General features: G+C 39.2%; 1 protein-coding gene across 1 annotated transcript in view; it reads left to right on the top strand.

Annotated features, from left to right (window-relative positions):
- Positions 1 to 365: 365 nt before the first annotated feature.
- Positions 366 to 26321, top strand: part of LOC143280824 (adenylosuccinate synthetase isozyme 1 B-like) — a 42847-nt gene continuing 16891 nt past the window's right edge. Inside the window, exons 1-9 of the mRNA XM_076585524.1 lie at positions 366 to 771; positions 8661 to 8763; positions 9832 to 9942; positions 11256 to 11313; positions 13912 to 13957; positions 15529 to 15590; positions 15720 to 15801; positions 22070 to 22196; positions 25375 to 25529. Coding sequence (XP_076441639.1) covers positions 586 to 771; positions 8661 to 8763; positions 9832 to 9942; positions 11256 to 11313; positions 13912 to 13957; positions 15529 to 15590; positions 15720 to 15801; positions 22070 to 22196; positions 25375 to 25529 — 930 coding nt within the window. The 5' untranslated portion in view covers positions 366 to 585. The remainder of the gene's footprint in view (positions 772 to 8660; positions 8764 to 9831; positions 9943 to 11255; positions 11314 to 13911; positions 13958 to 15528; positions 15591 to 15719; positions 15802 to 22069; positions 22197 to 25374; positions 25530 to 26321) is intronic.

The raw sequence follows: 26321 nt of genomic DNA, 5'->3' as shown, positions 1-26321 counted from the left end.
ACTGACCGTTACAAGTGAATTAATAATGTAAATAGTGATTCTGCGGCCTTCCTCCCGGCTGACTGCAGCACCGCGTGTCATTGCGTTCAGTTCGGGCAAAATCAGTCCATACATGCGACTGACACTGACATCTGCCAGGTAGATTTCTGACCGGCAGCATGCCCAACGCGCTTGGTCGATCAGGTTTTGAGTGCATAATATATTTGTGTACCAATTAGACTGGATTTCTTCTAAGCCTACAGAATTTTGCCAGAGGATATGACGGCTGACATCATGTAATTTATTGTGTTCTTTTTTAGACGGTGCCAAGTCACTACACCTCGGTTTGTCGACTCATCGGAATGACGTGACGCTCTCTTTTTTCTTTGTGTGTGTGTGTGTGTGTGTGTGTGTGTGTGAATAGTGGGAGAAAAGGCGAGGCCGGGAATCGAACCCAGACCTTTGCAGACACTGATAAGGTAAGCGGTTTAACCAGTCTGCTACCTTCCATTCTTCCACACAGAGAGCACGAACGATAACTCGGTTTTTTAGGTCAACCTGCGCGCCAAATATACATGTGCGCATGTGTCATAGCCTGACGACAAAATGGCGAAGAATCTGAGGGCTCAGGACGGCACAGCCTTGAATGGAGGGAAAGATATAATTCCTCGTAAAATTGCGCGATCGGAAGGAGCGGTAACTGTTGTCCTTGGTACACAATGGGGGGACGAAGGAAAGGGAAAAGTGGTGGACCTGTTGGCGACAAAAGCCGACGTTTGTTGCCGGTGTCAGGTAAGACTGACCCGACAGAGGTCAGACACTCAGCATATTAGTAGTCGGCAAGTGGTTGGACTGGTTCATTTTCGCGATGTGTATCGTTTTTACAGATCAGTGATGACTACCCTGGGATAAATTTGATAGTTAGTTACACATTTGCTTGACGGAGTTAATGTTTTTCGTAATTCAGCCATAGTGATACCGCATACTGCCAACGGCACATGGCTGCAAAGTGCAAAGTATGATGAAACACCTTACCTTAACGTCATGGAAGAGTATTATATAGTGTTACCAACCTACGTTCAGTTGTATCGTTGAACGCTGTGTAGAATTTGCGCAGTCATCATTGGTAACCACCCAAAGGGAGGAAGTGGGACGGAGTGGTGGTGGTGGTTGGAAACAATTTAACATGCCTGCATCATTACTGCTGTGCAGTAATCCGTTCCCTTTTCCACCTCACCCATTCCCGCTCCTCTTTGGAGGGTTGAAAAGGAAAAGAAAAGTTCATTTTATAGATTTTTTATTTACCGGCTGAGGATTGGTAAACAATTATTGACAGTGGTTTAAAGATAATGAAATTAAATAAAATTGTTAAGGTGTAAATTGTCTCCATCATCCAAAATCAAAGACAGTAATACTACAGTATTTGTTTCACAGTCTCAAACTGAGTGACTGACAGTCCTGTCTCTCGCTTCATCTTACAAGGCATACTGTAACACTGTATTTAGTAGTTACACAATAGTTGAATTCAAACTCAAGCCAAAGTGCACAAAGCTTGCAGTGTCATGCACTCCCAATGCGATGCACACCTACACAGAATCAGTTGATGAAAGTGTACACAAAATAGGTTTTTATAACATATGTCTGTGTTTTTGGTGCATAATTGTTCTTAACTAGACCAGAACCGACAGAAGAGGGAGAAATATTACACTGCAAAGTACACGTAGTTTCATACATGAAAATATTATTATTCAGGTATTAGCAATTTAATAATAAATAAACTATAAAGTATTGAGTTTTTGTATACATACATGTAGATGAGTATGTGACATTGATGAATATTGAATTAATTTTCAAATGTGCAAAAGGTCATAAAATATATTGTGTTAGATTTAGGTGTGCATTGTGTGTATGCACATGGTTGACAGAGTTATGTGGACTCACAAGGGCAGTTATTTCTTGCTCATGCATGTACATACATTTTTGCACTGGCATACATGGACAGTTTTTCTTTCTGTTGGTCTCACCAGTAAAACAAATTTTAGGACAACGAAAACTGACATGTATACTGAATGTTGCTGAGATAAGAAAACAGGCCTCTTTTTTTTTTTTTTTTAACTCCCAGCTTTATAAAAGATAATGGGTGGAGGGGGAGGGCATAATGATAATGTAAGAAGGCCTACTATGCTATTGGGACTAAGTGTATGGCAGTGGAAATTGCTAGAGATTTCTATGGTACACAGGCAAACCAAGAGGCAGTCATGAATGCAGTGCACCTGAGTGCTGGCAGGTTTAGGGCAACAGTTGGCAGGCTGCCCACTGTGTTCAGATCAGCACTACAGCAGCTGGCTTTGGGTGTTTGTGTGTAAGGAGAGTTGGGGGGTGAGGGGGGACTGGGAGTGGGAGAACTCTGCATTGCCATGTTGGCAGTACGCTGGGGTGGCGAAGCTGACATGAATATTTTATTGTTTTCTAGTCTCCAAACTGAATATGCTGGCTTACAGACTGCAGGTCTGTGCTCAGAGCATTTCACAGGTGTTAGTTTTGGAATGAATTTTTATAATAATTTTTTTTTAAGGGACTTATACTGCAGATAGTCATCTCTAAAGGCTTTTCCGCCATTGACGTGCATGCGTAATTGATTCTGACGGATTAAGAAAAACTAGCAACACACACACACACTTGAAAATACATGTGAATAGAAAGCAAGAGAAACAACATGCTGGAGAAAGGGGAGCTATTTTGGAAATACTTGGCTTGTTTATTAATCAGTAAAAAGATTCAGTTGTTGTCTGTGTTCTGTGTATTGAATTAAAGGCATGGTAATTACACACTATGTGACGCAGTAATTTTCAGTTGTTTTGAATTAGAAGACATAATACATACTGACTGCCATGGTAAATTTGTACTTGAAAAATAAACAGAAACAATACAATCATGCGCACCATTAAAAGGAGATTAAATATTCCAGTTGAATAAAGATCCACAAAAATAGCTGTCAGTAGAAAACACACACACATGTCTACACGCACACAGTTTTAAAACAAAGTATTGCTCATCATCATAAGACAAAAGTATTTAACATCAGTATATACAGATAAAACACCCATCAAATAATCCATATGTGTGTGTGTGTATAAATATATATATATTGGCGTGATATTTCTTTTATGTGCATGCATGTATGCATGTGTGCACATTTTACCGACACATATATTGGGTGTCCCCCAAAAAGTGAACCGCTTTTTGACAAGTATTTTCTCAGTGATAGAGAAACCAAATTCATTGAAAATTTCCACACTGTAACCTTGGGGTATCATCAACAAGTCTGCAAAATATCCAAAAGTTCGGATGCAGATTATGCGAGTATTGTTAAATTCAAAATAGCATGTCAAAAAATCTAATATCAGAGTTGTGCAATGTGACCTTCATCATGTTCATGCCATCTGCCAGGTGTTGGCATCTGTCAATCAATGTCAGTCTAAAAATAGCCTGTCTGGGTGTGAAGTCTATTGATTTTATTTATTTATTATTTTTAAATTGTCTGTATCCAAAATCAGTTCTTTCCAAAGTTTCAGTTTGGAAGGATCAGCCATGCCTTTGAGTGAAAGTGATAAGGTTACCATTGAAAACTGTTTCAAGGAGAAAGGCTGGGCTGGAAGAAGGATTGTAAAGGAATTTCCAGGCAAGGGGTGGAGTCATGTCATTGTAAATAGACATCGCTAAAATATGCACTAAAGGGTCAGTAGCACGTAAAATTAACAGTGGGAGACCCAAGACTGCAATTATGTTCAGAGGAGAACAAGGACCGTGTTGAGGAACTGATGCAATCCCAGGAGAAGAACCACAAATCTCTTTGAGAAGTTGCAAGCGATTTACAAGTGAGCAAGTCTTCTGTGCAAAGAATGGCGAAAGAACAGGAGCTGAAGCCCTTCAAGAGGATACAGGTATCAAGGAGGGACCAAAATGTTAGAGGGAAAAGAAAAAACTTGCCGCCGTAACTTGAATGACCACTACTAGGCCACTGATGTGATAAGGATCATTTTCACAGATGAGAAAGACTTTACATTAGAGATAGCTAAAAATCGCCAAATGATTGCGTTTATGGGAAACAGAAACAAGTATAGACTTCTTGATTTTCAAAAAAGATAATGGTTTCAGCTGGAGTATCCTGGAAAGGAAAAACAGACATTCATTTTATTGACACTGATAGAGCCAAGGTTAATAGTGAAAGCTACATTCAGTTATTGGATGACAGTCATCTCCAGGATTGTAGGCGTCTTTGTCCTAGCAACAGTTATGTGTTTCAGCAAGATGGGGCTCCTTCACACACAAGTAGGGTAACCCAGGTCCATCTGGAGGAGGCTACACCAAAATTCATCAAGAAGGATGAATGGCCTCCACAAAGTCCTGACTGTAACCCAGTGGATTATGCCATATGGGACTCTCTGAAGAAGAAAGTTTGCCGGGGAGTGAGAGACAAATTGACCGAGCAGGCGTTAGACAGGATAATAATGTTATGGGAGGAGATATTGGTGGAAGAAATAAAAGCATTTCTGCTTGGAAGAAACAGCTTCCTTTAGTCGTGGAGGAAGATGGAGGCCACATTGAGCATAAACTGCAACAGGTGAGTTCTCCTCTGATATTGGATTTTTTTTACGTGCTGTTTTGAATTTGACAATACTCGCATAATTTGTGTCCAAACTTTTAGATATTTTGCAGACTTGTTGATGATACCCCAAGGTTACTGTGTGGAAATTTTCAATAAATTCGGTTTCTCTATCACTGAAAAAATACTTGTCAAAAAGCGGTTCACTTTTTTGGGGACACCCAATATATGTATCAGTAAAATGTGCACACATGCACACATGCATGCACATGAAAGAAATATCACGCCAATATTATTAAATCCCTCTCCATTACATCTTGAGTGATGGTCTGGATTCTAGAGATTGGGATGAGAATATATACGGAGATAATGTATAATACACTTAGCACACGTAAAAGAACCCATGGCAACAAAAGGGTTGTCCCTTGCAAAATTCTGCAGAAAAATCCAGTTGTGATAGTGGTTGGAGTGATGGACGGATGACTAATGCTGAAATGGTGACAGGAATGTGTCTTTTATATCTTTGAAATTTTTACTTATTTAACTTTTGTTTTGTTTTTGTTTCACCTCATTATCTAGCTGTAGGTTTATCTGTCTGTGTGTAGATTTCTGGTTTTGATGCTGGGCGTTTTACAGGTGTGGGTGTGTTCGTGTTTTCAAGTTTTAATTAGTTTCTGTTTGGAGTTGATAAAGTGTTCTGTTTCACTGGATGATGTGGACACGGGCTTGTTGATTTTTTAATTTTTTTTTATTGCATTTATTTATTTTTTTTACATTTTCGATATTGTGACAATTTTAAAATGTCAGTACTTATAGTTGGAGTTAGACACAGCTAGATCAAGACAGAGTGAGTTTGTGTGTATGAATAACATGAAACAAACGATTAACCAGTGTGATTGACCAGTAATTATTTCATGTTTTTATTGATATTATAACAATTTTTTTTACTCATGCCATTGCTGGTTTAAAAATGCACATGTAGTATACTATAAGTTTGTTTTTATAGTGGCTTGTGAAATGGTGTTACTCACATCGCAGTCACATTAAATTAATAATCAGTACTGTCAACAGAATGAAAATGGGTAAATAAGAGAATGTCATCCAACATGTCTTTCTTTCTCTCTCCACCACACACACACACACACACATATACACACATATGCACACACACACACGCTGGCTTGCATTTTCAGTGGATTATCTTGAAAGCTGAATAAACAACACTCTTCCAACAATGACCTTTTTAGTCCTGATCATTATCAAAGCACCTTGAACACCCTTGACAAGTGTGCTGGATGAATTGAGGGCAGTGAGGGGAGTTGGAATCACACACACACACACACACACACACACACACACACACATTTGCACTTGCACAAATAAAATGAAATATTTGCATGCACACATGTGAGCAAGCACACACACACTGACACATGCACATGCATACGTGTATAAATATTTTCTTGTTTCATCATATTATTACTTTAGAATGGAAGATGTGTATGAAACATTAAGGTGAATGTGGGTCATGGAAAGTGACCGATCTTCAGTTAATTAATATTAAATAGATATACTGCCCCCTACATTCATCAATTATGATCAGTGTCAGGCCTGGCTTCAACAGCCAAATATGATCAAATAAAGGAAAGGACAGGACCTGGAACTAAAATCTTAAAAAGCAAACAACATTGTAGTTATAGAGAAAATAAGAGAGAGAAAAAAATGACAAAGAAATAAATGAAATATATAGTTGATATAATAAGCAAATAAGTAGAAGAATAAAATTACTAGTGTGAGCTTTTGCTCATTCCCCACCCACGGCTCCTCTTTTACTCCTGAGTGTTTACCACTGTGCAGTTCTTAAGGCACCAGTTTCCAGAGTGAGACAGAATTGGATGGCAATGAATAATCCATGCTGTGTGTGTGTGTGTGTGTGTGTGTGTGTTGACAGTGACACAGTCAACAGTGTGTCAATAACAAAGGATCTGGGGGCTGGTTTGATTTTCCTTCCAGACGGGTCTATCCTTTATAATGTCAGCCGGTTATTTTGCCTCTTGAGTCCAAGGCTAAAGCATACTTTTCATTTTTTTAATTTATTTTTTTATTGTTTTTGTCATTTGTTATGAGGAAAGGGTATTGGCAGTTGGCATGCCTTATTATTCATTTTTTTGTGCTAAGGATAGGCTGGCTGTTTCTGTCTTTTACACTGAGCTTGAATGTATTGGTAGAAATTGATTTGATTTGATTAAAAAAAAAACAAAAAAACAACAACCCCCCGAAAAAGGCCATAACTAGTTATACTACTTATGTTTAACAGGTGCTGCCATTGTGTTGTTGGTTACATGCATGTTTTGTGAACAAGGTACACTTTAGGTTTAAATATGGTGGAAACAGTGTATGTACATGTTACATTAAATAGTGTGGAGATGATGTAGATAGTGGATTGCATAATTTGAAGACACACTTTGTTTATCCTGTTCAGTGCCTATAAGAAATAAGCTGATGTCCATCTCAAAGTGTTGCCATAGTGCCTGCAGGATGTCCACTGAAGTCCTGCATCTGTTTAGATTTTTCCTTCATTAGAGTTGGTACAGTGAACATAAACTGGCTCTGAGCAGTTAGTTTGATGTGTCTGGATTATATACACATACTGTTTAGATTGATGAATAAATGAACATTCATCAGGTGGACCCCTTTCTTCTCAATGATTTGCTAATTGGACCACTGTGTGTACGTGTGGAAAGAGAGTTTGCCTTGCATGCCAAAAAGGCAGCGTACACTTTGTCAAGTGAGGACAGTGGTCCCAATCAGCGGATTTACACAACTTTGCAAGTTGTGCAGATGATTATCATGTATGAGTGTAACGTTGAGAGATGGATTTATCTTGTCGTGTGATTTGTTTGAACATGAAGGAGATGACAACGACAGTGACAAAACTGACAACATTCAACACTTTCTTTTGTCCATCTATCCAGTCAGTCATTTTTTAGCGTGTGACCATGACTTACAGTGAAGGCTCAGTACTTTCACCTAAGGGGAGGCGATAGAGGAGGGGTGTAAGGTGACAGGTTGAAGGTCTGACAGAGGGCATGAAGGGGGCATGGCCCCGACTGTCAGTGAACTGTGAAACACTGTCTTTTCACAGTGTTCTGTTGCCTGGAACGACAGCAGCCAATAATTGGTGATTTTCATGAAGGCAAACCGTTGCACAGCAGACACTTTATCAGATCAGTTAAATGGAAGGAAAGGAATAACATCAAAGCTTTCTCATCTTAAAGGGGATGCTCTTAGGTGTAAGAAAAAAGCTCAACAGCTCAGTTTCTGAGAACGTGATTGACTTTCTATTTTGAATGAATCCGTTTGTTGTTGCTGGGACAGTTATTCATTTACATGACCAAATGAGGTGTGAATGTTATAAACTAATATGGGCTGTTTTGTTATTTTATTTTATTTTATTTTATTTTTGAGACATCTTGCTATTGTGCATGTCCATGAAGCTCTATGCGCTTACAGGTATAATCAGACTATAAGCTTGCTTTTTCCAGCTGTATTATTTTCTTTTTGGGTGCCATTCTGTGGATGTGGAATTAGAATTTTTTTAATGTATAAAAATTATCTTCACTTTGAAATACCTAGATGATAAATAGTACCTACCTTTGAAATAATTGGGGTAAAAGCCCTGATTTAGAATCCACATTCATCTTCCTTCACAAAAGCATTTACTTCAGTTTCATTCTATATCTCTATAGTTTTTGTGCTAGAATTTAAAAAATATTTTAATCCTTGAAATTCCCTGGCAGTGGAAGAGCACTTTTTAAAAATTTTATATACATTATTATGATTATTCTTGCAGAATTCTATGGCACTGAACAGGTTAAACAGTGTGGAAAGAATGCATTTTTTGTTGGTGTTGTGCATGTTTATGATATGCACTGTATTTTTTAATAGGGTGGGAAACAATCAAGGTGGTGGCATGCATATTTAGAAGATGCAGTTAATGTTAAAACAGGGTGGTAGCAATGTAATTTGTGTAATGATTGTTAATGTTTAGAAGATGCAGTTTATGTTTTAATAGGGTGGAAATAATGCTGGCCACTCAGTCCATGTGGATGGGAAACAGTATGCTTTCCATCTTCTGCCCAGTGGCATTGTGAACCCTGACTGCATTGCTGTTATTGGTGAGTCCCTCCCCCCTCTGGTTTGTGGTGTTGTAACTGGCGGTGTTAAATAATGTAACGTGTTGGGCTACAACTTGGAAGATTTAAGGTAGCAAATACCTTAATCAGGATTTTATCCTTTATGACTTTGCGTGATCAGAGTGAGTCTGAGGATAGGAGCACTTATGTGTGTGTAGTTAACTAAATTTAAATGTTTAATAATTCATTAATTTAATGTGCTTTAACTTTAAATAATATTATGCAGTAATGTATATGCATGTGGATAAAAAGGATGCTAAGGACGTTCCTGTCTACACTAATTCCATGGACTGAGAGAAAAATTCTTTGTAGATAAATGCTTAACTCCAAGACAGCTTTGTGCTGCTAAGATCTCTTGTGCAGTCCAGCCCAGAGCTTTTGTCCCAGGAAAAATAAGTCATTTTTTGTATTTTAATGATGTGAAGAAGTAGGTTTGAAAACAAAAATGATGGAATGTGAGAAAAATGGCTGTCCACATGAAGTTAATGAAAGGCTTACCTGCCAAATACTGGTTAGTCAAGTTTCTATGATTCAAGCGCCCATACTGTGGAACTACAGACAAGTGAAACTAGGAAGAAGAAAAAAGATATTGCTGACTGTGAAGCCTCTGATTTTCTTTCATGCTGTGTTCGTGCTCAGTTCATGATGTTCTTGCCCACTTGTGTGACTGGGTGGGGGGGGATAACAGTCATGTCATGCCTGTACCAGAAGGGTCTTCACTTGGGCAGGAATTGGCATCCGAGGCAGGACAAAACTGATTTTGAACCAGTAGTGGACAGAAATAAAAGGCAAAATGGAAAGCTCACTGGGAGTGACTGTAAAATTAAGAGAAAAGAGGACCTAAAGAGTTCATTTCTGGAAATGTCACCATGTTAATACTACTGGAAACATCCATTATATTTATCAATAATAAAACTGCAATTTGGGGTTTTGCTTGTACAGGGGGCTATTTTTAAGATCTTGGCAGATCAGGAAATGGATTGCAGAGTGGAAGGAGGAACTGCCCACTGTATTGCAGGTGGTGGTGGTACAGGTATTAATTATGTGCAGGCAATGGCGTGGTGGTGCACCTGCCCCAGATGTTTCAGGAGATTGAAGCCAATGAGCACGGCCTGGGCAGCTGGAAGGAACGTCTCATACTGTCTGACAGATGCCACCTGGGTGTGTGGGTGTGCTGTCATGTGTGTGTGAGTTGGGAGTGTGTGTGAGTGTGTGTGTATGTTCGTGTATGTGTTTCTGTTCATTTGACTGTGTATCAGTGTGTGAATCGGTGTGTATTTGTGCATGAACATTTGAGTGAGTGATGCATTATTTGCATGCATACAGAACTTAGAAGTACTGCTTCTTTTGACTTATATTCTAGTTAATATTTGTGGGGTTTTTTTTCTTAGCTTAATTTGCATTTTTAAAAAGATACTGGCTCAAAATATCATTGCCATTTTTTCTCCCAATTTTTGTTTTTGTTTTTGCTCAAGTTGTTTTTGATCTTGCCACTGTAATGTTATTGCCTTGTAAAAATCTGGAATGAGAAGTGAAATCTGGAAAAATGGCAACTTTAAACTGATGTGATATGCACCTCACATACATTTTCACATGCACAGAAATGCTCTGATGTGTACACACAGTCTCAAACATAAATGCACACATTGGTTTCCCAGCATTGATTTTTTTTCTCTCTCAGACAAACACATGCACTATGTAGAAAAGACAGTGTAAAAAGATCCAGGGTTGATCAGCCTGTGAAAGAAATCCTATTTCCAGTGCAGGAAGGGAGGGAACAAAGTGATCCTTCACACCTGCAGTACCGTCCCTCCTCCCCAGTTAGAAAAGAACCTGGCTGTTGATTGTGTGTGTTTGTGAACTGAGGAACAGATCAATACAATTGTTGTTTTTCAAATGGATTTTTAAAAAAAATCCTGCATCTTAACAAACTAAGCTGTTCAGAAATTGGTTATCATGGTTTCTGATTAGATTTCTCCACAGTTAGACATTCATAGTGAAAAAGTGTACATTTATTCAAGTATACATTTGTATACATATGTATAATGATTGTCATAATTTTGTTTAAAAAAAGAAAGTGGGGATAAAGGCTGAACAGGTGGCTTTCATTGGGAAAGTAATGAGATTGAGAGGAAATTGTGGTAAACATGTATTGGTAAGATGAGAGAAAAATTCTTTATTTTGTGTACTTTCTTCCTTGGCTAATAATGTTTAATGGTTGTGTGTATATGTGAGTATGCGTGAGTGAAGGGATGCATGATGTCATGATGTGGTCAATGCGCATTGGTGACATGCTGTATGAAACGGATCAAAAACCACAAAAAAGTATCCTTGAGATGCATATAGGCCAACTTGCGTTTATCTGCAGAGTTGCACATAAACACACACACATGTGGACCTTGCATCACAGGCTAAGCGCAACGTTGGCATGAAAATGAAAACTGAAGGGTGACGTCACTGTTCATTGTTTGCAGTGTTTGATTTGCATCAGCAAGTGGATGGCCTGCAGGAGAGTGGAAGAGGACAGAAATCGTGAGTGTCCTGCTTTGTGCAGGGTCCTTTGCTTCCTGTAATTGAATGGCATTCAATTTTGTCATTATTTTTAATATGTTTATCTTCTGCATTGGAAATGAGAAAATCTTAGCGTACGGGAGCAAATCACTCACTGGCCAGAATTTTCTCCCTCTCCACCAGACCTTGAATGCTTGCCTTTTGGATGAGACAATCATCCAAGGTCCTGTATGCAGAAAGCACTTGGCACACATAAAAGAAACTTTGGGAACAAAAGAATTGCTCCTGGCAAAATTTTATAATATAATCTGTTTTTAATATATATATAGATATACGCGTGTGTGTATGCGTGTGTAACTAAAGCCTGACAGAATCATTGAATGGAATTGGAATTGAATGATGAGGGTCTAAAGGCAGCTTTCAGTCAGCTCTGCCATGGTAGGAAGCCTGCTGTTGTTGTGTTTGTGAAGCGCTTAGAGCTTGGTCTCCAATCAAAGATAGGCTGTAGATCACACATTTCATTGTAAGGGCTGGTCTCAGTGAAGCGATGACCAAGTAGTAATGTGCCTGACCAGGAAGTGAGTGTTCACAGGATTGAGTGCGGCAATGGACGGGGATTTTTACACACCTCACCAGTGGTGGTTCACAGGATTGAGTGCGGCAATGGACAGGGATTTTTACACACCTCACCAGTGGTGGTCTGGGTGCTAGTCTTATGGATAACGTGATAAACTCAGGTTCTGTGTGCAGTATATACTAAGTGAGTAAAAGAATGCTTGGAAACAAAGGAGTTGCAAAATTCTTAGATTGAAAAATCCACATTCATAGTAAATCAATGCACTTGCTCACGGAATAAAAGACAAACAAAAGAACAAAATCAAAAAAGGCGCTGCTTTCCTGTGGAGAGCAGCCAGAGAAGTCTGTAGTAACAGAAGTGTTTTAGAATATAATGCATCTTAAGTTCAAGCATTGAACAAGAATTGCGTGAACAAGATCATAAATGGTAAGAGTGTACATTTAAAAGATATTAACTGATTGTCAAGGGTAGTCACTGCCATTTTTGAAAAAAAAAAAGAAAGAAAAAAGGGTAGGGCACAGTGTTCTGCTGAAAATGGCGACAGTGATTATGAAAGGTGTCTGATCAACCAGAAAAAAGTAAAAAGTGATGTCTGATCAACCAGAAAAAAGTAAAAAGTGAATAGTTAAGCTGCAAATATAAGTGTATTAATGGATTTGAATTTTGAGCAAAAGTACACATATATTCAATCTGTCTGAAGGATTAGACATTGTTAACCCTATCACTGCCAGGAAAATAATATTCAAGTGAAATCTATTTGCTAGGGTTTTTTCACAAAAAAACGGGTATAAATTTTCCAAAATTTATGTGCTCTTTGTTATTGGAGAAAGACCCATAAAAGTATATATTTTCTGAAAGGTAAATGAATAAAGAATACAAAACATGTGATGTTTTCCCATCTTATATATTTTCAGTGACATGCTGTTGTTTTGAAATCAGTGTTTTATTTTTTGTCACATTTTCAACTTGTTCATTGCAAACATTAGTCAGGTAATTTGCACTAAGTAAAATATATTTTCTGGACAAATGGATATCTGCACACACAAAATGATACTAGAACAACCACAATTTTAAAAAAATTTAAAAAGAGACAGATACACAATGCATTGTGACATCTCCCAGTGATAATATGGATGTGAGGCCACGCCCCCTCAGTCTCAACCCCTCTCCTCTTCACCCCTCTCACACGGTCACTTTATCCAGTTCCCATCAGACTGCGTTGGCTGAGTGCCAAGAAAATCGCTCACACTGTGTCCTGTTAATAATTCAGTCACTTTCTGTCGTGTGCTACATCTGCACAGCCGGCATCACTTAACTGACAGTTGTATATTGGCCACTCTCTTGATTGCTCCCTTTATTTTCTATCAAATCGTCATATAAATGTTCATCACTGTCTTCTCCTTCGAATTTAGGCTTAAATTCTTTCTGAGCATCAGCTAAAGAAAGCAGTCTTGAGCAAAGCATCAGTCCAACATTTTATTGAGCAAGCGAGGATAGTCAGGCAAACACTGCGGCCAGTAACCCAACCGAAACGTTCAAATAAAGCACTGCCTCATGATGTAGATGTTGTTTCTAGTTAGGAATAGAATCTAGAAAGATTCTCCAACCTAAAGCTACCAGTATTTTTGTCAACGAACTGAATGCAAACCAGGGAAAAGTCTGAATATTTCGATGACAAGTTATCTGGTCATTGTGGCAGCGAAGCGTACATGCTTGCGCTGATGAGTTATCTCGTCATATAGGCAGCCTAGGAGTTAACAGGAGTTATAAATGACATGTGATTCAGAAATATTGAATAACTGAGTAACTGGTTATTACATCATTCTTATTCCATAACTTTCTTATTACATTAGTATTATTCAGTCCTATTTTACTGATAGTTAACGGTCTAAATGGACACATCTAAATTGAGAAAAATTGTGCTTTCATGAATTGTTTGAAAAATGCTTACAGATGTTTTGTAGGCAGCTCTGAAATAGTACAGTTTACTTTGATCTGTTGATTTTTTATTATATTATTCTCTGCATTTGAATTTCTTACAGGATTGGTACAACCAAAAAAGGTATTGGGCCAGCCTACTCTTCCAAGGTAAGTACCCAGGGTACTACCCAGGAATACTATAAGGAATGCCATTATTCATCTTGCTATTATATTCAGTTATTTTGAGTTTATTGAAGGCTCAGAATATGTTCTCAGCATTGTAAAATCTTTCCCTTAAAAAAAAAAAAATTTTTATTTATTTTTTACTGGAAAAAAAATTGCTATCTGGAACTTGAGGTCAGCTGTAAGTGAGGCTGAACAGTTATGTTTTCAGAAGGCTACACTGGTGTTACAGTTTGGTCAAGGGCAGAGGTCGGTGCAGTCAATGCAGTCTTGCAAGCTATGTCTGGCATAATTTGACCAAATTGGAGAGAAAGGGGGTTGGAGGTGGAAACTAGGCTTTTAAATACTGAGATCAACTGTGAAACATTTTGAAAACAGTTGTGTCCACTTTTATCCCAGTGTCTCTTGTCTCTTGCTTTTCCTTTCACAGTTGGATGGTAATTTTCAATTGTGAGGTGAGAGTGCAAAGATTTGAGCACGTTATGTTTGTCATGCTTGATGGTGTTTCATATCATTGATACTTTCGATCTGCTGTTTTAAGGTCATTTTTTGCATTCTTTTGTGTGGTATCTTGTCATTATTTGGCATTCATACAGGAAATTTCAATGACATTCATACAAGGGGACTAAGTCGGCTTAATGGTTTTCATAAGATTTTAGAAAATGATAACTGATCCAGTACTTTTTAAAGTGAATTAATGTGTGTATAAAGAAAAATATTTATATATGAAGCATCCAGTAGTCCTGGAGGCTGCCATTTTGTATTAGGTTCTGATGTCACAAACATGGAGACTATTGCTTCTGGCTAAGTGAAGCAGACCAAAAACTAATTTGTTGAAACATACAGTGAAAGGACTTTAAAAAAAACAACCACCACCACCAATCAAATAGACAAAAACACAAAAATCGTAACAAAAGAAACTCTGCAAGGACTGTTGGAATGGATTTTGGTTTCATTCCAATGATTTGGAATCTGAGTTTTCAGAAGAATTAAAAGAAGCTGCTGAAACGTCAACTCAGAGTTGTGAATGCTTAAGTGGAAACTGCATGTTTGCCCACTCTGTTGTGCCAGAAGAAAGCACATGTTGCAGAGACAATGATCTGAGTCCATGGTCGTTTCCCATAGTTGTTTCTTTGGAGAACCAAGCCCAATCTGGTGGTGCCCTGTGTTGTGCCAGACTAATAGTTTGAATCAGTGTGACTGCTTTGATGCACAGATATGTTCATTTGGCCAGGTCTTTATAAAGAGCATGAAGCTATTCCACTTTGTGTCCCCTTGGATGATGTATTGTGTGAAGTGTTCAAAATTTGGCTGTGTGTTATATATGTCTGCATTTACATGCACTGTGTGTGTTTATGCATATGTGTGTGTTTGTGTGATGTGTGTGTGAAAGATTGAACATAGGATCTTTTCACTGAAATGTCTCTTAGCATTCTTGGATTTAAACATTTAGAACTGTGATCCACTAAGAAATATAGGGGTAAAAATGATGAAGTTGGTTGTTCACTTAATGTTATGCTCTTCCTGATCTTGTTCTCCGCTTTGTCCTTCCACAGGCCACGAGGAATGGATTGAGGATATGTGATCTGATGGGGGACTACGAGCATTTCTCTGAAAAGTAAGTGCTTGTTTCATAGAAAGGGGACATAATGGATAGATGGTGACTGAGCGGGAATCTTGAGAGGTTAAATGTGGGCGCTGCTCGCTATGCCATACGAGACAACGTGTTTGTGCTGAATTATTTCAGATACCGCTATCTTGTGGATCAGTACCGCAGAATCTTTCCCGATCTGGAGGTGGACATTGAGGCAGAACTGGCAAAGTATAAAGTGAGTTGTTGACCTTGACACCATGCCTTAGTGTATGATCTTACCCTTTGTTTGATGGGGTATGTTCACACTGTATTGTTGATTAGGTTTTTCTCCTCATGTTTTGTGTTTGGCTTGCTGTTTGTAAGCAAACAGTGTTGAAAGAGGTTTCTTGATCTTATTTCCAGAGCAACGTTTGTGTGTGAATGTTTGAGTGTGTGTGTGCGTGGACACAAATGTGTGCATAAATCATTTCATTGGTTTAAAGTGAAAAGATTCCAACAGGAACTTTTTTTTAACCAAGTCATAAAATCTATGTGTGTGTGTTCCCCACATCTCTGCTTCAGTGTTTGTTTTTATGTCAGTTCTTTTCTGTCCACAACCTTGATGCAATTCAGGATGGTGTTGGACTTGTTATTTGAGAGAATACATGTTTGGAATGAGACAAGATGCCAGGGTATGAGGACTTGGATATTGTACGGGTAGATTTCCTCAAATAAATAACAGGGTTTTATGGTCGACACATAGTTCGAAATAATGCTACTGAAACCAATGATGATAAGCAGTTTTCTCCTGAAATGTTGTCAGGTGAAGAGAAGGAATATGTTTATATTGGTTTTCAGTTGACTGAACAGCGTTAGAAAGTCACCGAAAATGTTTAGTTGTCCTGGGGACAGATTAAAAGAAAAACATCTCAGCCCTTTGTGAGTAAAGTGACGCTCGCCTGAAAGGAAAATCGGTTGTTCCCTTGTTTGAGCATTTTATGTACAGATCATGCCGTATCTCAGAGAAACTGCATCCTGCTGTGTATCCTGTTTGAGGAAAAACAGGGTGGGATATGGGATGTAGGAGTTATGGGGTGGGGGGAAGTGCAGTCAGTCTACACTGAAGCTGATTGCTCTGTCACCTATTTGCTGACTCAGTCAGGAATTGGTTGCCAAGTTGACAAGTGGAGGGGAAGAGAGCATTTCCACTGGTCAGCCAGAAGAATCCGGACAGTCAGACAGGTGGTATCTTTCAAGCCCTGCTGAACCCACTGTCAGTGGTGGAATGTGAACTGGTGACAACAACATGGTGTATGTTTGACAAGAGGGTTACTGATTACTAGATCAAGCATCATCGTGGAGCAAAGTCAGGGAAATATACCAGCAAAATGTCAAAAGTTTCAAGTGATTATCTAATTGATATTCATAAACTGGAAACTATCAACTGATCAATTATGTACAGTTGTTTAATCAGATTCAAGAGACACAGGCACGCACATACATATGTCAGGGTATTCATGCATGTATTCCTCAGCCAGCCTTCCCTCTTCACTTTCTGTCCCGCTCCCTTTTCCATCCCCTCTCCGTCCATCCCCCCCCCCCCTTTTTTTTTCCTCTATGTTTTATCATTTGAAAGTGGAAAGACATTAAATTGAGGAGTTTTACTGCACTTGACAGAATTAAGAAGTCTGGATATCATGCTCTGTGAGGAGTAGATGTGTTGAGTTAGAATACTTTTTTTTCTTTTTTCTCGTCCAACAACAAAGGCACCTTCATGGGTTTGCAAAATTTGAAGGAAACAATCCTGGCTAGGTTTAGCCATGAAACTGAGTTTGAAATTGCTTTAAAAAACAACAACAAAATTTAAAAAAAAAAGAAAGAAAAAAGAAGAGGAGGTTTAAATTGTGTGAGTTTGTATGTAGAATCTGGACTAATTCTTGCAATTCAGTATTTTTCAGCACAGTATGTATATTTTATTCCTGTGTCTGGTTTTGGTTCAGTAATGACCTGAACAGTTGCTGAGTTGTTAAAACATAGATCTCATCCTGAGGTGTTTTTATGCCTGCGGTTTGAATCTAAGGAGCAGCTGATGGATAAGCATGATTTCTTCAGTCTTCCAGACTGCATACCTGCTAGTGCTTTGATTTTGAGTGCATTTTGTGTGCTCAGGGACAGCATATTATGAGTATGAAAGATCCTACAATAGTAATATACATGCCAGCATTTGATGGATCATGGATAAAGAAACATGTCAGCCTTGTGACCCACGAAACAATATATTGTGAGGTAAAAACATTCATGTACACAAGTGTCCACTCAAAGAAATAAATGGACATGTTAATTGCAGCCCATGAAGGCACATGGCTGTGAATCTTTATTACCTGCAATGAGTGTAGAAACCTTACTGAATCCTCAAAAAAAAAAGAAAAAAAAAGGGAGTGGCGAAAGGGGTTTTGGAGGGGTATCTTGTTCTGTCTAGATCTGGACAAAGTTAAAGTTTACCTTTTTTTTTTTTTTTTTGTTCTGTGTTTGAGATCACACATTGTCTTTTCTTGCCATCTTCATACACTTTTAAAAAGCATGTTAATTTTATTGAAGGGTGAGCTGTGGCCGAGTTGGTAAGGCGTTGCACTTCCGATTCTGTGTACACCAGTAATTGGAAGTGTAAAGACTTGTTTCAGCATAGATATAAATTCACTGTCCTGATGGCTGTTAAAAGGTTATGGGGCCTTTAACCTTTATCTGTTTAATGTCAGAGAATATTGTAGGGGGGTGGGGGCGAGGGGGGGAGAAAAGAAAAAAGTCCTCTGCCCTTCCAAGGGAATTTTGACCAATCAGTTTAAAGAATAGGAGAAAGTGTCTATTTTCACTGCCATAGAATGACCTTCAGAACAGAAACAAACAAAATACAGGTAGGAATGGCATGGTTATTGTCAGTTTATAGTATTAATAATACCCACAAATGAAAGTTCAGTTCAGTTCAGTTACTCAAGGGGGTGTCACTGTGTTCGGACAAATTCATATAGACGTTACACCACTTCTGCTCAGCAGATGCCTGATCAGCAGCGTAACCCAATGCGCTTAGTCAGGCCTTGAGGGGGGAAAAAGATCCATAAACAAATAAACATATGATATGCATGTGAAAATAAAATAGGTTATATGTTTATGATAACAATTACAACTCTTGCAGGCATGTAAGTGAATAATTGTCCCAATGACAAATGTAGGTTCTATCAACATAAAGCGTCAATCATACCGTCAGAAACTGTGCAGTCAAGTTATGTAACACCAAAGAACTTTCCCCTACTAGGGGTGAAGCTCTTTGATGACACTCATTCAGTCCATGCTGAACATTGGCTGACAAAAATCATCTGCTGTGCATGCAAATTTGCTTTCTCTGCAAACAAGTCTGTCTTCAGATAACTGAAAAAAAAAGCATGAAAAAATAAAAACATGTTGTTCCTGTTTTTTGCACTTTCAACCCTGGGTTTTATGAAAATGATGGATTGTTGGTTTTTGTCCAAAGCATGGTAGTAATCAGTGATAACACTTCTCTGATGTCCATTACCATGCCCACTTCCACACTTCTGACTGTGCTAGGACCTTTCGTTGTACACAACTCCTTTCCCTCTCCTCCTCCCCCCCACCCTCCTCCAACACTCCCACCCCATCCCAAACTATACCACATGCCAGCCTCTGTCCGTGTGTCAGTCTTAGCTGCTCAAAACTGATGCCTGCTTCGATTCAACAGATTAGATTGACTAGTCTAATGTCAGTTTCATCTTATCCTTGTCATAACCTTAGTGTTCAAACAAATCAGTCAAAAATCCATCCCTATAGTTATACATGTCCATGATCATTTGCACAGACTGTCTATGTTGGACATAGTTTAGATGCTTTTTTTGCTTATTGGGCAAACCCTCTTTCTGCGCTAACTTCACACGGGCCAGTTAGCAAATCATAATTGAGAAGAAAGGGTCTTCCATCAGATGTATGCATATCTGAATTTTTATAGTGCAGACACATAAACTAACCTTTCAAACCAAACTAAGCTGAGTATGTTTATGTTCATTGAACAAAACTCCAATGAAGGAAAAATCAGTAAATGCTAGATATCGATCGGCATCATATAGACACTATGTCAGCACTTTGTGCAGGACGTCAGCTCATGTCTTATAGGCACTGAGTGGGCTAAACATTTAACATCTTTATTGTAGAGAATACGTTCTTGCAGACTTACAGTAACTTATCTTTTTGTTGTATTGAGCTGAAACTAGAAATACTTGCCACCAGTGCTGGGTCTCATAAAAATGTGTTTCTGGAAATGAATATTGTTGATGATGTGTAAAACGGCATGTAAGTTATTATGAAAAGTGTAAATATGAACCATTTCTCCTGGCAATTGTTTTTCTTTTTTTACTTTCTTTTTTTTTTTTTTGCATGGCACTGTTGTATTCTGAAATATATGTATGTATGTGTGTGTGTGTGTGTGAAAAAAGATAAACTTGTCTAACATGTACTGTAAGCAAAGGGAAGAAGTGAAAAATCACTAGGACAAAAATTAGATTTTTGTTCAATATTACAAAACCAACCACGAATGAATAAAAGGTGACATTAAAAAATGCAGAAGTGATTTTGCATGTAGCATTGATATGAACTCGCAGAATGAAGTAGAAGTGAACAAAGCGTAAGTGCGTCCCTCCACAAATTATGTATCTGCACAAAAGTGCCAGTTCTTCTTTCTTCCATATGATATTCAACATGCTTGCATCTACTGTCGACGCCATTATGTTTCAGATAATAATAATCTGCATGCTTTATTGAATGTTGGCTCAGAGGTGAAGGCAATGAGGTCAGAGTGAAGTTTTCAATACAGAGCTATCTTTCGTGAGTAGAAAATTGCTATCTGTATTGATGGTTGATCAGTATTTACTTATCATGTCTAAGCTGTGCCAAAGAAATATACATTGGATGGCACTGAGTGTATGTGGCTAAAAGTAACCAATCATCTTTTTGTCCTGTTATCCATTAGATTAAGTAATACATCCCCTACACCCACACCTTTCACTCTGTCTATTCATCACCACCCTAACCCCACCCCTACCACCCACAACCCCCCTGAAAAATGAGAAAACCTTAATGTGTTGTTAGCTGTTATTAGTATTAGCCCCCGTCCCCCTGACAAAGGCTAAGACAGATGCTAAAAATGGCATGATTTTAGTTTTCTCTGATGATTGAGCCACAGATAATGGATTACAGAAATGATGATACAAAAATGGCGAGATTTTAGTTTTTACATTTACACTGATGTTTAGGAGCACAGGCTAGGTCATTGGTGATTACCCGTTTGAACAGCAGAACATGGTGAAGTCTTAGAACCAGGGTGACTGCACAAGATAGGTAACGTTAGGTTTGTTGACGAGAAAATGGGGTACAGAATGGTGCTTTGTCAGTTTCTTGAGTGCTTGCCTTTAGTGCAGGGTTTGTACAGTTGTTGAAGTCTGGAAAAGTCTTGGAAAAATGAGAGAACCATTTCCAAGGGTGGAAAAGTCTTGGAAAAAATATGTTTTGCCCTTCAAGGTCTGGAAGAGATGTGAAATTATAATAAAAAGTATTTTGTAGCAAAGTGCTTTTATGCTGCTTTTTTATTATTATTATTATTTTTTTTTTTATAGAAAAATGAATGAATGAATAAACAAAAAGTGATGAAGATTGATGCAAGGATATTTGTCAGTATCTTTCTTCAGGAGCGTGCCTTTGTGTTTGGTATGAAAATGTTCTGTCTGGTCTGGAAAAGTATGAGCATTGTTTGGTCACATCTGTGGAACCCTGCTTAGCGCCTGGTAGTTGGAAGAGTGAAAAAATCACACTGACTGATCTGTCTGGGAGCAGAAGGTGGCTGGCTGTCCAATCATTTGATTTCTTTTTCTCTTCCCCAGTTTATTTATTTATTTTTTATGCTTTGATGTGCTGCTTTGGCTTTGTCATCTCTTGAAGTTTACCTCTGCTTCTGTATCATTCATTGGCATGAAAAATAAATAGTAAAAAAAAGTTTTTGGTATTTGTTAAATTCTGTTATTTATTGCTGTTACTGTTTATTTACCTGCAACTCTGTATGGGTTGCTTATCTTTAAAAACTAAAAGTTATTTGTTTAAAAACACCAAAAACTAACCCTGTCCTGCAGCTCAACATGAAAGACTGTTCCATTCCCAAAGAACATGTAGACTTGAATAGGTAGGATACACAGGTCAAGACATGAAAAAACCTCCATGCTTCAGGGGTGTGGGAGGAGGCAAGCTGCTGTTTCATGCAGAATGGTAACATTACTTTATGATTCTTGTACAAGTCAGTGCTTCTTGAGTAGTCATTATCGTGGGACCTCAGAAACTGTAGATAAAATCGCTACAAATGAGCGGATGTCTGAAAAGACATTGGCGTAAAAGAAAAAAACATTGACTTGAGCAACAACAAATTCAAAACTTTACATCAGAATGACATTGATGACCAGCTGTTTGTGTTGTAGGATCTGCGGGAGAAGATTCGGCCCATGGTGCGGGAGACGGTGAGCTACCTTCACGAGATGCTGCAGTCGGGCAACAAGAACATCCTTGTGGAGGGCGCTCAGTCCACCATCCTTGATATTGACTTTGGTGAGTGCTTGTTCTGCCTCCCCCTCCCCCATGAGGATGATGGGAAAGGAAAGGGAAATGGGAGGTGGGGTGGGGGGAGCCTTTTCATTGTAAATATTTGTATTTGTATTTCTTTTTATCACAACAGATTTCTCTGTCTGAAATTGAGGCTGCTCTCCCCAGGGAGAGCGCGTCGGTATACTACAGCGCCACCCATTTTTTAAAATATTTTTTTCCTGTGTACAGTTTTATTTGTTTTTCCTGTCAAAGTGGATTTTTCTACAGAATTTTGCCAGGAACAAGCCTTCTGTTGCCGTGGGTTCTTTTACGTGCACTAAGTGCATGCTGCACACGAGAGCTTGGTTTATTGTCTCATCTAAATGACTAGCGTCCAGACCACCACTCAAGGTTCTAGTGGAGGGGCAGAAAATATCGGCAGCTGAGCCGTGATCGAACCAGCATGCTCAGGTTCTCTCACATCCTAGGTGGACGCATTACCTCTAGGCCATCACTCCACATTGTATCTATCCCCATCTTTTGGAAATGTTGTGCTAGATGTTTCCTCATTTGTACCACTTGTTTTTTTTGTAGTATAAATAATATCTTTTCCCACTTGGAAAATATGTGGTAAACATTTCCTTTCTTTTGTCACTCTCTTTGTTTCTGGCCTTTTTTCTGTCGTCTCTTTGTTTCTCATTTTCTGTCATGCTGGTCTGTTTACTCCTTTTTTTTTCTTTTCAAGAAAACCAAGGACAGTTTTTGCTATTCTGGACTTGATGATCGGGCACAGTATTTATCTATTTGTGTGTGTGTGTGTGGGAGTTGTGAGGTGATTGTAAAATTTGGCTTTGGATGTATGATGTCATTTATAATTTTGTTTATTATGTATAATTATATTTATGTTAAGGCTTGTTTTCTAAAAGACAATGTGAGAGACATGGCATGTCCTAGGTTTATGTGCATGGATATGACTGCTTGTGCCTAATTTTGTTCTCCAGGATTTTTTTGGTTTTGTTTTGTGTTGCTTTTTGTTTTCTCAGATCTTAGTGGACAGCCCTGATATGGCCTGTGTGGTCAGCTATAAGGAACAGAAAAATGAAAAATTGTCGAAGTTTCCTCAGAAGAGATCAGAAGTTGACTCGTTGACAGCAGAAACTTTTGAGTCGGAGACAGGCTTCTGGTTTACTTGATCATGGTGATTATATATGCAGTTTCCATCAACCCGGAAAACAAAAGTATGGTGGAGTAAAAATGATCATTCCTGTAAAAGCTGACTGATAGATTCAAGTGAATGTAGCAGTTGCGTGTCAGTGTATAATATATGTAGAGTGCTAAGTAGGTGATGTCTTGTTTGTGCAAGGCTAGAAATTCCTTGATAATTTTTAGTTGATCTTGAGGACAAGTATCTATGAATAACAGCTCTACTTTTCCCCCAGAATTTCACAACTAGTGTAATGCGTGTGGATGTTTCTAGTCTCTATGTGACTGGTCACAGCCAGTGCAATGCAGTGCAGTGCAGTATGTTTGGATGTTTCTGGTCTTTGTATGACAGGTCACAGCCAGTGCAATGCGGTATGTGTGAATGTTTCTGGTCTGTGCTCCCAGTCACAGCCAGTGCAGTATGTGTGAATGTTTCTGGTCTGTGCTCCCAGTCACACCAGTGCAGTGCAGTATGTGTGGATGTTTCTGGTCTGTGCTCCCAGTCACACCAGTGCAGTGCAGTATGTGTGGATGTTTCTGTTCTCCATGTCCACGGTCACAGCCAGTGCAGTGCAGTATATATGGATGTTTCTGGTCTGTGTATGCCCGGTCACAGCCAGTGCAGTGCAATATGTGTGGATGTTTCTGTTCTCTATGTCCACGGTCACAGCCAGTGCAGTGCAGTATGTGTGGATGTTTCTGGTCTGTGCTCCCAGTCACAGCCAGTGCAGTGCAGTATGTGTGAATGTTTCTGGTCTGTGCTCCCAGTCACAGCCAGTGCAGTGCAGTATGTGTGAATGTTTCTGGTCTGTGCTCCCAGTCACAGCCAGTGCAGTGCAATATGTGTGGATGTTTCTGGTCTGTGCTCCCAGTCACAGCCAGTGCAGTGCAGTATGTGTGGATGTTTCTGGTCTGTGCTCCCAGTCACAGCCAGTGCAGTGCAGTATGTGTGGATGTTTCTGGTCTGTGCTGCCAGTCACAGCCAGTGCAGTGCAATATGTGTGGATGTTTCTGTTCTCTATCTTCACGGTCACAGCCAGTGCAGTGCAGTATGTGTGGATGTTTCTGTTCTCTATGTCCACGGTCACAGCCAGTGCAGTGCAGTATGTGTGGATGTTTCTGGTCTGTGCTCCCAGTCACAGCCAGTGCAGTGCAATATGTGTGGATGTTTCTGTTCTCTATCTTCACGGTCACAGCCAGTGCAGTGCAGTATGTGTGGATGTTTCTGTTCTCTATGTCCACGGTCACAGCCAGTGCAGTGCAGTATGTGTGGATGTTTCTGGTCTGTGCTCCCAGTCACAGCCAGTGCAATATGTGTGGATGTTTCTGGTTTGTGTATGACCGGTCACAGCCAGTGCAGTGCAGTATGTGTGGATGTTTCTGGTTTGTGTATGACCGGTCACAGCCAGTGCAGTGCAGTATGTGTGGATATTTCTGGTCTGTGTATGACTGGTCACAGCTAGTGCAGTATGTGTGGATGTTCCTGGTCTTTGTATGACCAGTCACAGCCAGTGTAGCACAGATATGCCTTCGATTCCAGAATAGCCATATTGGTCACAGAAAAATGGAAAAACCATTGACTGTTCCCAGTGTTAGGCTGTGGATCTCAATTGAATTCTCATGCCATGGAAAAACGACCAACCAACCTAGCAACTAAACTAACAAAAAAACGACAAACTAAACACACTAAAACATGAGGACACCTTTTCTGATGGGTGGACAAAAAAGACAGTGGATGGGTATTTGTAACAGAAAGGGTGTCTGCATAAATGAGTGAAATTGGCAACAGAAGAGCTGAAGTTATGAGAAAGCATGTTGAACTTGAAAAGATATGGCTGGCTGTCAAAAGCAAATGTGTGAGATGAAGATGAGAGCGAGCCTCAAAAACATAAATACCTGCACAGCATCACTTTTGTGAGAATATAGTGTATACCTGAAAGTTCTTCAGTTCGTTCCAGATTTTTACGTCAACTGATCTTGATGTGTGGCTGTGTTTTAGGTCTGTACCCCTATGTGACCTCATCCAACTGCAGCGTAGGAGGGGTGTGTACAGGACTGGGTATCCCGCCTCATGTCATTGGAGATGTGTTTGGCGTGGTGAAGGCTTACCTGACTCGTGTTGGAGCCGGGGGCTTTCCCACAGAGTTGAAAGATGTAAGTTGGAACATGTTGACTTTGTGTGATCATTTTGAATGTTGAAGTGCACCGTATTTTATGGACAATAAGGCAGTAGTTTTTTTTTTCCACAACTTTGACCTATGCACCTTTTAGTACAGTGTTCCTAATGTGTGGTTAAAACCTGTTGAAATGCTGCTATGAATCAGAATTGTATTGTGGTTGACCCCAGAAGTATGACGATCATGACATTGAAAAAATAGAAAAAGAAACTTTCCCTTGAATCAGAATGAAAATAGCTCACCAAAAACTCAGTAGGGGGAGCAGGACCAGGGTGGGTCCAGGAAGGTAGAGATCGACAGAGCAGAGAAAGCAACATGTGAAGATAGTTCCCATGATGATGTCATGGCTTCAATATCTTTAGCTGAAGGTTCAAACATGGCCGTCACATTGATCTACCATCAGTGCTTGACTTTTTTTGTTATCATTTTGATGAGCGCTGTATGATATGCTGCACCTTATGTATTGTTAAATTAGAATTTCTTTGAAATTTGGGGGATGCACATTATTATCCAAAGTGCCTTGCAGTCCCTAAAATATGGTACTTGTGTCAGTTGTTGCTACAAGTGTATTTGTTTTCTGTCGAGCAGACTGGAAAAAAGGGTTCAGGTCAGGTATACAACTGCTTGACTGGCTTCTTAAGTCAAAAGGCCAAAAAGCATTCATCCATGCAGCTGCCTTCTGTTGTGCAAAATGTTGCATGGGAATGTACAATGCCAGACTTTGTCAAACACCTTCAAAGTCAGGATGCATTAAGGTTTAAAAACAAAG

This window comes from Babylonia areolata, chromosome 4, assembly GCF_041734735.1.
Source record: "Babylonia areolata isolate BAREFJ2019XMU chromosome 4, ASM4173473v1, whole genome shotgun sequence".
NCBI classification, from domain to species: Eukaryota; Metazoa; Mollusca; class Gastropoda; order Neogastropoda; family Buccinidae; genus Babylonia; species Babylonia areolata.
Note: the sequence above shows the minus strand (reverse complement) of the source record. Positions and strands in the feature narration are given on the sequence as shown.